This window comes from Schistocerca serialis, chromosome 2 (assembly GCF_023864345.2).
Source record: "Schistocerca serialis cubense isolate TAMUIC-IGC-003099 chromosome 2, iqSchSeri2.2, whole genome shotgun sequence".
NCBI lineage: Eukaryota > Metazoa > Arthropoda > Insecta > Orthoptera > Acrididae > Schistocerca > Schistocerca serialis.
The window spans coordinates 1128435648-1128449641 of NC_064639.1; the positions used below are offsets into that span (position 1 = coordinate 1128435648).

The following is a 13994-nucleotide window of genomic DNA, read 5'->3' on the forward strand; positions in this document are numbered from 1 at the left end:
CATAGTTGGAGACAGCTCTGAATGACTTGAATGTTAGCTAAGGAGGCAGATAGAGTGGTGATAGAGAAATAAGACTGTGTGTTGGCTTACTGGACTGTTGTTTCTTCACATGTTTGCAATGAACATGCAGTAGAGCATAGACAATAGTTTATGAAAACACATATGAAGCTTACTACTTCTCCAATCAATTAGAACAAATGGCCACCCTGACCTATAACTTTCAAAGAGTTGGTTATACACAATCACAGATGTTACTACAGACCACAAACCATAGAAGTGCCAGATTCTATTGCTCTTATCAAGCTCTAGGTTCAAGTACTCATCACAGTGAAAGTGACATACAGACGTAGGTACACATGTAGACAAGTGTACAATGGAAACCAATAAATCTAGTCCAGGGGTACATACAGGCAAGCTTTGCAAGTTGTCCTTAGTGTGAAAGTTTGACTGAGTATAATGCTCACTTACGTAGTATCTGCTGTAGGCTGCTAGCCATCAGAGGCTCCTTGATGTGGAATTCTGCCTTGCTTGACATTTGGGGCTTTTTGCTTACATATGGTACGTGATTGTGTCACTTTTTACCTCCAAATCACTATCAGTGAGCTTAAAATCAGCAGTTTGCCAATGCATGTGATCTCTTAATATATTGACAAAAATGGCTTGCACTGTATTTTTCTACTTCAGTTACAAAGCTTGCAGCTAATATTCATATTTACATGATTTTCCTTTTGTTCTTGGCAACTTTTCATGACTGAGTCATTCCAGATGGATGTAGTTGAAATGTTCCAGGAACTCTTGAAGCTTTTCTGCTCCATGTGGCCACACCACAAATTTATCATCTACATACTGATAGAAACGTATTGGTTTCAACTTCGGTGGATTCTAGTGCCTTTGCTTCAAAGTTTTCCACGTATAGATTCACCACAACAGGTGACAATGGACTGCCCGTTGCCATACCACGATTTTGTTCATAATATTTTCTGTCAAACAGGAAATAAGTAGATGTCAGATCATGCCTAGAAACAATCTTCAAACTTTTCTGTGATTAGTTCCTAGGGATCAGAAAGTGGAAATCTCATAAAGAGGGAGACTACATGGAAACTGACCATAATCGATTGACATGGTGTACAAAGTCAGCGGAGTTGTGGATGTGGTGTTTGCACTTCCCCACATATTCACCGAGAATGTACTTCAGGTATTTTTCTAGCTGAGTGTGCGTAAGTATTTCTCTTAAAGGAATTCCTTCCTTGTGTATCTTAGGAAGGCCATATAGTTGTGGTAGCACTGCTGCCTTTGTTTCAAGACTCTTAATGATGTTATATGGCAAACCTAACTCATTGAGAAGAGTCATCTCCTCCCTCGTGTTTTTATTTGTTGGATCAACATCTATCTGTATGTGTGCAATGTCATTCAAACGATTGAAAATCTTATTGTAATCCACATGTGACGTGGACTGTAGTACTGCCCACTTGGACTGCAGCATTGCCCATATCAGCTGGCAGAACTACAGTTTCCTTGTCCTCCCACAGATTTCAAAGTGCTACTTGTTCTTCCTTGGAGATATTTGATCTTAGCATTGTTGTTTTGGTAAGTACTCTACAGGTTTCACGACAAACCACCTGTGCTGTTTCCGGTGGGAGAGAAGCTGCAACATGCTCCATTTAAGCATATTTTAGGTATTCGTGAAGTTTAGACCCTTAGCAAAGATCTTCACTCTACTCTCATCCAGATATTTGTCTGTGAGATTTTCTGCAGTAGGGCTCCCAGCATCTTGTCTTGGCTTTCTGTGCAAGCAATTGAATTTTGTTTTCTGGCACGCAACCCTTTTTAACTGCATTAATTCCACTTGTGACCAAGTCGCATGCAGAGAGTTTAGCTGACACGTGAAGATGGAGGAGAAACTCTTTGGTGATTTAGCTAAGAGAAGAATGTACAGATCTCTGGGTCACAGTGTACGTAGAAAACCTACACAAACTGACCTCTGTCTCCGTGCCTTCAGCCATCGCCATCTGTCACAAGATATTTGGTACTGAAGACTCCGGTTAATAGAGCTCTCATACTTACAGGCAAAGGAAGCCTTGCTGAAGAATTACAACTTCCGGGAATAGTATTCTGAAAGAATGGGTGTTCAAACCATCAAATTAAATGGGTGATGCAGTCAAAATCAAGAATGCCTGAGAAACTGGTTGAGACAGACAGGAAGAGAAGCAAAAAACTGCTTATCTTTCTTATGCTGGTCCAGTATCTGGAAAGGTCAGTAGACTCCTATGGATACATGGCATCCAGTGTATTTCGCTCCTTTCAACTAAAATAAAAACTATTTTTTGTAATGTTGAAGAAGATCAAGGCCTCTGAAAGCTGGGTGTGAATCTCATTCCATATGAATGTGACATGTCTCAGGTGGAGGCAGAATAGTTGAGGAGAGATGTAAGCTACATTAACAACATATCTGACGAAAAATAGCCAAACGAATCGGCTGTCGTCGAGCACTGCCTAGAATATAAACTATGAAATGAAATAGGATGACATCAGTATCATGGTGCAAACCCCAAGTTTCCGAGACAGAATAATTAATGAGTCTATCGAAATAATCAGGAAACCTAATAAACAGGGATGGCAGTTTTAATTTAAATAACTTTGGGTCCGGCACTCAATTTATTAACTTCTTGCTGGCCATTAAATCTACCAGAGTTGGAAAACACTGAGATAATTTGCATTTCACGAGATACCAGCGCAAGATTTAAAACACAAGAAAGCAACAAAGGGCATAGTGGGCATTGGGGAATTGAACTCTATTATAAATAATAGTGTGAGACAATAGTTTACAGTATGGTTGGAGCACAGGCAGCATATACACATAACACCAAAACTTGCAGCACCTGAAGAAACCTTGTTTTCTAAAAGGTAAAAAACTTGGCAGAATATCTGGAAGTACACTGTTAAACAAAAATTGTTTGAGAGTGTACCTTAAGTTTGTGCTTATGAAAGTAGCACCTATATTTGCAAACATGATACCCATTTAACAAACGCGTTTTCTGGTAAAAATCATCTTGTGGGAAACTAAAATTTAGTGTTTATTTCAATTAAAAAAACAGGCGATGCAGAAAGATGACTTCTTTCAGCAAATGTTTAACAGCTGTGGACCCATGCATAATTTTTTTTAAATCTACTGTTATTACTCTCACTATCTCAGCCAAGTACCACTTTCTCTGCTGTCATCCACCATGCAATTGCTTCTAGCATCTGATTGTTGCAGCATTTAGTTCCCTCTTTACAAAGACATGATCATGGTTGTGACAGTAGTGACACACCAAGTAAACTTAATTAGTTTTGGTCTGAAGTCCACAACACCAAAAACAACAACAGTGTTGTTGTGAGAAATGCTGAGTATTCACTGGCAAACTTTTATAAAATCACCCCTAGTACACTTTCAAATATTTTACAAAAGGAATTTTATAAATTGTCAAAAGGAATTTTATAAATTGTCTTTTCCAATGTAATATGGACCTAATTGGCTGTTTAAGTCACTTTAAAGGTAGCAAGAAGGCAGTGCTTAGTGAAACTCTGTGGTGTTCAAATCACCTTTTGAGTTGAGGACAGCTTTAGTTTTTATATGCTAATTGTATGGTAGATTATGAAAAAATTTTGTAGGTTCCATTATGGTGTAAGCCATTCAATGACATAATTTTAGCAAATCGTGTCTCGATTTCTCTGCTGCTTTTCCCTTGGAACTCTGCACTTGGTCTCACTAGGTTGAATGGATTCATTTAGTAAGTTTTCTTATACTATTCACTATGAATAGCAGACATTTGTTTAAGACTCAGTCTACTATCCGATTAGGCAAGAAATTGAAGTGTCTTATTGTTGTGTATGGCACCTACCATGGAATATGAAGTGTGTGTTTCCTCCCAGGTTTTCATGAAGCATTCTTTATATGAAAAGCATAAAAATGCTGTTGAGCTTCTTAACCAATGCACAATCATTTTCCAACTGTAAGCTTTAAACAGACGGGCCGCTGAAAACAGTGGGCCGCTGATTGATGCATAACATGACTCCCAAACCATTTCTCATAATCAGAGACTTTAGGCACGTAATGCTGAGCTTTAAAATGGATGAACTTGGCCCTAGGTTTGAGTTGCTCATTGTCTCATCTCCGCTTCAGCTGGGTTATCCTCTGCCATAAGTTTCCTAGTTTGCTCCCCCATCCTAATACGAGGCACATTTCTAAAGTAAATATAATTTTACAAATATTGCCACTAACTGCATGAATGTCACAAAGTTATTTTCATTTCTTGCTTCGACTGAATAAGTTTCTCGTGCTTATTATTTTAGGGAGTTGACTAAATGAAAGTAGTAATGTTAGGTTGGTTAGTCACAGTTAGCGACATTCTTCTGTTTGTATGCATAAATTGATCTTACATTATGGCAAATGCTTGAACAGTGTGGAAGGCTATGTAGGAAAATGGTTATAATCATGTACTATCCAATTGAAATAGACAAATAGGAAATATGAAACTTCGTGGCGGATTAAAACTGTGTGCCGGACCGAGACTGCAACTCGGGACCTTTGCCTTTCACGGGCAAGTGCTCTACCAACTAAGCTACCCAAGCATGACTCACATCCCATCCTCACAGCTTTACTTCCGCCAGTATATTTCCATATTTACTTTCTGGGTGCACTTATTAGATTGCCCTCAATGAATAGCTAGCAAATAAACCAGGAGTAACCTTTAGAGATGATTGGTTAGCTAGCAAATAAAACACCACACAGACAGTTAATTGTTTTTGAACTCTAAGGTGGCATATAGAATTGTCATTCATTTCACTGTTCAGTTATAAATGTCATTAACATCCATGGCAAGTGAAATCTGTGTATCAGACTGGAACTTGAACTCGAATGTTTTAGCAGTATCTCATTGAGCATACAGGTTTTACTTTTTGGAAGCTCATTGTGATGTAAGCAGTAAAAATATGTGATTTTTGTCCTTTTTGTAGTTCTCAGTTATAACATGAGGCAGCTTGTTTGAGACAATAAGTAATTCTCCAGAACTAGTGTGAGGTGTGTGATCTGAGATAGCTCAATGACCAACCACATCCAGGAAACCTTCAAGTGTCTTGGGTCACAAAGGCCAAGGGCAGGCAAACAATTACAGAAACACAGATCTTGGACTCAATCAGTAATCCAGTGAGCTTATGCCTTTCATTCTGCTTGCACTGCAGGAGTACGTAAAGCCATCAGAAGGATTTCTGGTCAAGATGACCTGGAAACATCATCCTGAAAATGGCACAGCATTTTACGAGGACCATTGTCACTGTCACCCATCAGCCAGCTTTTCGGTGTTAATTTAAGAGAGAGATACTTGAAGCTTGAGTACTGGTAATGAAGCATTAATTCTTTCTTCTTCTTATGGAAGCTGAATACTGTGTAGATTGAGAGAACTGGCAATGCAGTCATTCATGATAAAATTCAGTACTATGTGTTACAACACGTAGGAAATTAACCAAAGGTAATCTGGATTCCGCATTTCATCAGATATGGCAGATAGGGCTGCTTTCCAACCAGTGGGGAGGTATGCTAGTCACCTAGAACTCTAACAAGGCTGAAGTACTGCTATACAAACACTGACGAAATTGCATTGTGAGACTGATCTTGATAGAGGCATGAAGTGGCTGTGCAAAGTCCATTTGAAGTATGATGGATCTTCTTTGGCTGAACAAACTATAGAAAACTTGTTAATTACTTTCAGCTTTATGTGAGTCTTGTTCCAACATCAATTTTTGTACTCACAATATCCTCAAACAGATGCTTGAAGGGGTATTTCATGGATACTTGCCCTTTAAGTAATCCTTCTTCCATCATCAGTTTTTGAGATATTGAGTTGGCAGAATCCTGTCAGGTTACTGTCTCTCAACATTTAAGTTAAGTGTGATTTTGCTTGCTGTTGCTATTAATAATATAACATCAATAGTTTGGATTCTGCAGAGAAGCCCACATTTATGGATAATTTTGGAAGCAGTTGATCCTCTTGTAGTCTTCCAACAGTAACATCAGTTGTAACTTATTACTTTGAAATTAGAGTAATGGCTCACAACCATTGGATTTTACATTGTCTATTTGTGCTAGTTTTAAACACATTTGTCCATTTGTAATCTATCAGACAGCCGTCCAGGTTCAGTCTCTTTAATATTGTCCTTGTTAATGCTGCAATTCAGACCATTTAATACTGTAACAAGTTGACTGCCATTAGGCCTCTGCGGCCCACAGCAGAGCCTTATGCTGCATCCTGGCTGGGCTTGGCAGTGAAACATCTGCCACTATGTGTGCAGCAGTCAAAGTGTTAAAAAATCTGAAAGCAGGAGCACTCAAGGTGCCAAATATTTTGAAGTGTTATAGTTACAGGTATGAGAAACAGGCAGATTATATGTGCTTCAGTATCTTGAAGCTTTTTTATGATCCTAAATCAATTATTGATACACATATTGCATATCAGTAAGGCCTGCGTACTTGAAAATAATAGATACTGTTCATCATTAGCAAATCTAAGTGATGACAGCAAACAACTGTGTTGCCACGCACTCACCATGGAAACCTTCTTTCATGAATAGTATGTGAGCAGTTGTGCCCACACTACCAACGTATTGCAGTGCTTCACTAGGGCTGGAGTTGTTTTTCACTTTGGTTAACCAAAAAATAAAGGAATCAGATGGGTTAAAGCGCCAAAAGGACTGGGTTGTGAAGGTTGAGCGACAGATCGCTCAGAATCCAGATTGAGTGAGGTCCATCTGCTGTGAGAATGTTGGGAGACAAAGATGAAGGGGCAGTACCAGGTAGAATAGGTCATATATGACACTGTTAAGCATTTCAGTCTGTAGGTAATAGAAGGACAGAGTAAGACTTAAAGATGGATTAAGAGGAAAAGAAAATTTGAATGAATTGTGCAGTTAAAATTTGGGAGGAAAGCAGAATAGGAGGCATGAAAAACTAAATCTTTGTCTCTCCCCTCAAATATATCTCGCACTTCCCGATAACTTGGAAGCTAGCAAATCCTACAAAATCTAAGCAGAACAACATATGAAGACATACATGTTGTTTGCCATCTAACACATATTCACAGCACTGCTTTTTGATATATATGAATGACAAGCACTAGACTGGTTGTACATACAAATGGGCTCAAAAGAAATGTCCACCTAGGAGACACCCAGTATCCACTTGCTGAGCACATTTGACAGCATGACTAAAAGAACACTGGTCATTAAGATCCTCCCACACTGTAGTAATTTACCTGAACTCTGGATATGGAAACTTGCTCCCCAACATATTGATACATCCTGCTAACCTCGTGGACTTAAGCTACAGTAACACATACAAACCCTTTTTTAATTGTTTAAATTTCATTTCTTATTTTTTCTTTTTCCACCCCCCACCCCCTCATGTATTTTCTTCTCTCCCTATCCACTTACTTCTAGCTCTTAAATCCACATCTCATTTCTCTTCCTCTTCCTTTTTATTTCTTTCCTTCTCACTCTGGCCTGTCACTACTGGACTAATGATGACATAGGGCTTATCAGTGTACAATTTTTAATACCTTGACACCTCTGTCTTATCTTCATGTTTTTCTCCTATTGTCCTCACAACAAATGGGGCCCACTCACTCTGAGGTGGCACTTTTTTTTTTTAATAGTAATTTTGTAATTTATTTAATGAGTTCTGCAAATAAATAGCAGTACAGATAGCTGGGCTCAATCTGTAGGACTACTGTACACAATGATTTTGCCTATGAAATGAAAATTCCAAATGAATGTACCATTTAAGAGGCAGAATTGCATCTGATCTTAAGAGCAATGTAGCCGTATTAAGCATAGCATTACAATATTAAGAGCAATGTAGCAGACAGATTTAATTGTGCCATAAAATTCCTTGTGTTCTCTTTGTCCCCTGCAAATATTTAAGTCTGTTCACACCCTTTTCCAACTATGAAGACAGTGGATGGTTTTTTTTTCATTCTCCTAGATGTCATTTCACACGAGAAGCCACAGAAATGTACAGGGTGATTCAAAAAGAATACCACAACTTTAAAAATGTGTATTTAATGAAAGAAACATAATATAACCTTCTGTTACAAAGAGTATTTAAAAAGGTTTTTTTTTTCACTCAAAAACAAGTTCAGAGATGTTCAATATGGCCCCCTCCAGACACTCGAGCAATATCAACCCGATACTCCAACTCGTTCCACACACTCTGTAGCATATCAGGCGTAACAGTTTGGATAGCTGCTGTTATTTCTCATTTCAAATCATCAGTGGTGGCTGGGAGAGGTGGCCGAAACACCATATCCTCAACATACCCCCATAAGAAAAAATCGCAGGGGGTAAGATCAGGGCTTCTTGGAGGCCAGTGATGAAGTGCTCTACCACGGGCTGCCTGGCGGCCGATCCATCGCCTCGGGTAGTTGACGTTCAGGTTTCATAACTAACCTTTTTCGTAGGACTCTCCATACAGTTGATTGTGGAATTTGCAGCTCTCTGCTAGCTCTGCGAGTCGATTTTCCTGGGCTGCGAACAAATGCTTGCTGGGTGCGTGCTACATTTTCATCACTCGTTCTCGGCCGTCCAGAACTTTTCCCTTTGCACAAACACCCATTCTCTGTAAACTGTTTATACCAACGTTTAATACACCACCTATCAGGAGGTTTAACACCATACTTCGTTCGAAATGCACGCTGAACAACTGTCGTCGATTCACTTCTGCCGTACTCAATAACACAAAAAGCTTTCTGTTGAGCGGTTGCTATCTTAGCATCAACTGACGCTGACGCCTAGTCAACAGCGCCTCAAGCGAACAAATGTACAACTAAATGAAACTTTATAGCTCCCTTAATTCGCCGACAGATAGTGCTTAACTCTGCCTTTTGTCGTTGCAGAGTTTTAAATTCCTAAAGTTGTGGTATTCTTTTTGAATCACCCTGTATTAGTCAATATAGCAATTACAAATTCTTACACTGAGTGTGTTGTACGATATTCTGTCCTTTTACATGCCACAACCTAGTTGTCAGTTAGAAACGAAAGCAAGGTATTATAAGAAATGTTCAGGTAAATCCACCACTTGACCTTGGTGTGCAAAAAGCTGTGCCAGGCAAATGCAAGTATGGTTCCTTCATCAAAGCTGTGGCAATTTCCTTCCCTGTCCTTGTTCAGCTGTGTTGATTGTCAGTCTTCAGTGACTGCAGTGTTGCCAAACGGCAGATTCTAAACTTCATTTTATAGCAGGTGCTTAGTCAGGTTGAAGTGTTCCTAACATGGCTTCAACTTAAACACTTCCCAAGTGGAGTATTGGTGTCTCTTTCTGGTGAGAAAATTCATAAATAGTGACAGCTTGTAATAGGCAAATTCCAATACCGCATATTTAAACAAAATATTTTAATTGAAACAGATCATGCATGAGATTACCTGCTGTTTTTTAAACAGTGAGGGAGCATAAATATTAATACAGTGAACTTAAACCTCGAGTGGACACACCTATGTATAAAGTGCGCCAACCACAAATAAAATTGTTTTGCATCTTTCCATTGTTGTTTCATGATTGTAAGCCCTTACCTATTCCTTCATTATTGTCATATGTCCAAGTGAGCAGCAATAATTTAAAATAAACAGCAAGTTAGGTGAGAAGAAAATTACAATATGTGCAAGAAAATGGCTCAGATTACAAGCTAACAGTACAGTTCCATGATGAGGCTGTTTCCTATGAGATAATTGGTAACTGAACAAGCAAATGGCTGGTATTGAATACTTCGAGTGGGTCACTACTTAGGGTAATGTCTTGTCCTTGGCAGCAAAGTGAAGTAATGATATTTTATTATTGTTTAAATAGTGCTTTAGCTCATATTATGTAAGTTTATTTTATTGTTATTTCACTAAACTAAGATTAAGCTGTGATTTTGCTCATAAATATTTACCTTGGAACATGGTACGTGCATACAAAGTGGTCCACACACCCGCTCATATTATGAAATATGGTGTGCCCGCTCAAGGATTAAATTCGGCAAGGTACAAATGCCTATCAAGTTTCAAGATACGTGGTTTTCATTGTTTTCCTAAATTGATCAAGTCTAAAACCTAGATGATTCCTTTTAATAGGCCATAGTCTGTTTCCTACCTCTTCCTTGTACACTTCAAGGTGTAATGACCATAATGTTAATGAGATTTTTTTTTTTGAAACTATGATATTCATATTTGTTGTCAAATGGCTGTTCTATCGAATCAATTGGCAATTATTACTGCAGCTTCTGTTTGTTACCCTTATTGCATTTAAGATGTGTATTTATTTAAAGTACTACTCAGTATTAATAATTTCAGAACTTGGATAATTGATTTTTAATGTACAGGTCCTCATGACTGACAGAGACCAAGTGTAACTTTAATTATTTATTTTATTTTGTAATCTTACAAACTTTACCTTTTAACTGCAATGGGCTTAAATTATTCTAGTAAGGATACTGATATCCTTGTGAATGAATGTTCATTACAAAATACTGATAATAATCTTCAACTAATTAATACAATTCCAGGAATGCCTGGAAAGAACACACAACAGAACACCCCAATAAACACAATTATTTGGTATTTAGTGTCTGTACACCATTGGACATGTCCTCTATATGGCAAATGATTGTTTCTGTTCCTCCTCATTGTGTTCGTAAGAGTGATTGAAGGACAGTACTCTTGCAGCATCAAAAATGTATCACATTTTATTCAGAAAAAGTTTACCTCCAGGCAGCAACATTGTAAGACATGAACTTCCAAATCACTGCAGATGCAGAGGAAGAATAGCACTATGGCTGGATGTGTCATAAGCATTTACATGGTAATAGAGTTTCATGCAAAACTCGGATTTGTAAAAATTATTTATATTTCTGTCTGTTCACCTTTAATGGCAATATATTTAAAAGTGGTGTACACTGGACTTCAGTGAGCAGTATGTGAGACAAGTTGTGCTCTCGTGAAGTATGTATTACAGGATTTAGTGTAAGCAATAGATTCAGTAGCAGTTACTGGTTTAATTAACTAACATGAATTTCATATTACTGTTCTCCATTTATTGACTGGTGTTAGCTGTCTTCACACGATTGCTTAGATAAATACCCTGTTATATAATACTGTTTTTAAAATGATCTAATTACTTTGCAGATTAAATCACGCAAAGCCCCATTAGCAAGAATGGAAGATTTAGAAGTGGAAATTCCAGTTCAGTCTTAAGTGTCTTCCAGCTGCTACAAATACAGGAATTCATCTTGCCATCTGTCTCTAATTTTTGCATGAAAATAGCACGTGGACTTAATGAACACTATAGAGACTGGTACCATTTTTGTAAATGCTGAATGTTTTTCTGTGGAACACACTTTTAGACATTCCAGGAAGACTTCATGTTTGTGTCATTGTACAAAATATGGCAGCTTAATGTAATTTTATTTTCAAGCCTGAAAAGCTCTTTGTAGTGAATAAATAAAGGGCAAATTGCTTTTCAATGCTCCATGTGCAAATGAAAAGTAGGCAGCAAAACATGTTGTGACTTATGTGAATCAGTATTTTTAATAGGTAAAACAATTAATTTTGTTTATAGACTAATTTTATTTCTGCGAATACTTTTATTACATTTTATAATGGACGTAAATGTGTAGCTAGCAGCTGAGACTTAATTTAAACATTTACAATAATACGAATGCCATACTGCCTGTTGCATCTCATTTTTTCTGAGAAAAGCAGGTGTTGTTACTGCAGAAGTGGTGATGGTTTTTAATAATGTGAATGTGTGTGTGTGTGTGTGTGTGTGTGTGTGTGTGTGAGAGAGAGAGAGAGAGAGAGAGAGAGAGAGAGAGAGAGAGAGAGAGAGAGAGATTTTATTACTCATTATTGAGTGTTTGGCATTTTGTTGAAACATTTGTGACTTGTAATGAAAGACTTACATAATACACATTTTAATATAAAACTGTTGCCTGCATACCAGCTTATGCTGTGACTGCATAGCTTTCAGCTGTGCAGCAAATTTGTTGCCTAATGTCTTTTATAGCATGAGATAAATTTTTGTAAAATGTTTCATCATTTAATACTTGTTAAAACTGCCATGACTGTAAATAAAATATTCAAAGGCTTTTGAAACATCACTTCCAATATGCAGAATGTATGGAGTGGAAATAAAATATTTTTCAATTCAGTTCTTTCTTTTCTAGTTAAATTATCAACACTCCCTGTTAGAATTAAACTCAATTAGGAGAATGTTAACAAAGGGACACATTCTTCAAGATATTAGTCATCATATACACGTATGAGAGCTACATTATAGATATGATATAGCTGTTTTATTTCATGAAGAGCACAGACAAAACAAAATAAAGCAATAGATATACAAGCTTCTGTTCTGTAATCAACAATATATTATCACAAAATGCATGGAAAAACGTTAAATTTCTATCAGGCAAGGGAACAAGTAAGCTTTAGAAAAACACATAAAACAATAGATCAGTTACAAATTGTGAGCAAAATTGCAGAAAGGAGCAATGAGTATGAATCGCCAATTTGTCTGGGATTCATAAATTCAGAGAACAATTTTGACACGTTTCAACAAAATAGTATCAAACGCCCTCGAGGAACAAGGAACTGATTCAGCCAATGTTAGTATATTAAACTACAGTTACAGCTTCCACTGAAACATGAGCAGGTCTACAAGCATTCACTACAAGAAGTATACACCTTTACTCGAGATGAACAGTAGAAAATGAACCATCATATTTCATGAACAAACCGCAATAGCAACAGAAGCAGTATCACAACTTGCTCATCAGAAATCCTAGGTGCAATCCTCTATAGGAGGAATTCAGCGCCCAGAGAGAAAGACAGCAAACATGTACAGAAAGTCCCCCAGAACGTTGTCTTCCAGTCCCATTCTTATTTTCCATTGCTACTTGACCAAAAAGACTTTAACAACCAAATGGAAAACAAGTAAGACAGTCACGATTCAGAAACTGGAACAACCTAAGACTGACCTAGTCTCTCCAATATATGTAATAGATAAAACCTCAGCTAAGGACTTTTCTCCATAATACAGGCAGACTTCCATCATAACCACTCCACCAATTACGCACTCTTCAAACTGACTAACAGTGTACTCCAAGGGTTCAGTAAGAATCGATGGATGCTTGCCATCTTCCTTGGTGTAGAATGTGCATTTAACTTTTGCAGGACCAGTTAGGATCAGAATACCAGGTCACAAATTTTTTTAAACCAAGTGGTGTTCTGGGTCAGGTGACAGAGGATTTAGGTTCACTCTGTAAAGATTTTACCAAGGAAGACACCGTGGTTATTCTGGGTGGGCCGGCCAATAGTATTGACAGAGATCCTAGATACAATATAGTGTGTGACCTGGCAAAGACTGCATCAGCAAAGAGACATACCAGTGTTATGTTTGTGTCTGTTCTGAGACATCATGACCACCCTCGTTTAAACTCTTTTGTCGGGAGAGTTAATTTGGAGTTGGAACGGCTGCTTGGGTCAGGTGTGGGGTCACATATTGGTTTGGTTCCTGTTGATTCTCTCAGTAGGTGGTATTATACTAGACATGGCTTACACCTCATCAGGAAAGGGAAGGGTAAACTGGCTGGGCTAATAGCAGAAAATGTACGGGGGGAGAGGCCCTGCCATGAGTGGTAATATACCAGTGGTCATAGGTGTTGGAGCAGCACCTTTTTTAGGATAGGAGGTAGGACAGAACGAAGTCAAGTTCTGAGAGAAGTAAAGATTGAAACAAACCTTCAGTTTGATAAAGAAATCAAACAGCATAATCCTGGCACATTGGATCAGCGAACACAGCTGTTGGTTAAAAATTTACAACAATCAGCAGACATTTTATTTCCACCCGATTTCATCTCGGTAAATGTGAAATGCCAACTATCTTTAGTGCATCAAAATATTCAAGGGCTTAGAAGTAAAATTAATGAACT

At 37.9% G+C, this 13994-nt stretch overlaps 1 protein-coding gene across 5 annotated transcripts in view; it reads left to right on the forward strand.

Annotated features, from left to right (window-relative positions):
• LOC126458580 (lethal(2) giant larvae protein homolog 1) overlaps positions 1-12211 on the forward strand; it is a 354490-nt gene extending 342279 nt beyond the window's left edge. For all 5 annotated transcript variants that reach the window (XR_007585663.1, XM_050095715.1, XM_050095712.1 and 2 more), the window contains one exon: positions 11188-12211. Coding sequence is in view for 3 of the 5 variants with exons in the window: in XM_050095712.1 (XP_049951669.1) it covers positions 11188-11256 (69 nt within the window). In the remaining 2 variants the exon portion in view is untranslated. The remainder of the gene's footprint in view (positions 1-11187) is intronic.
• Positions 12212-13994: the final 1783 nt, after the last annotated feature.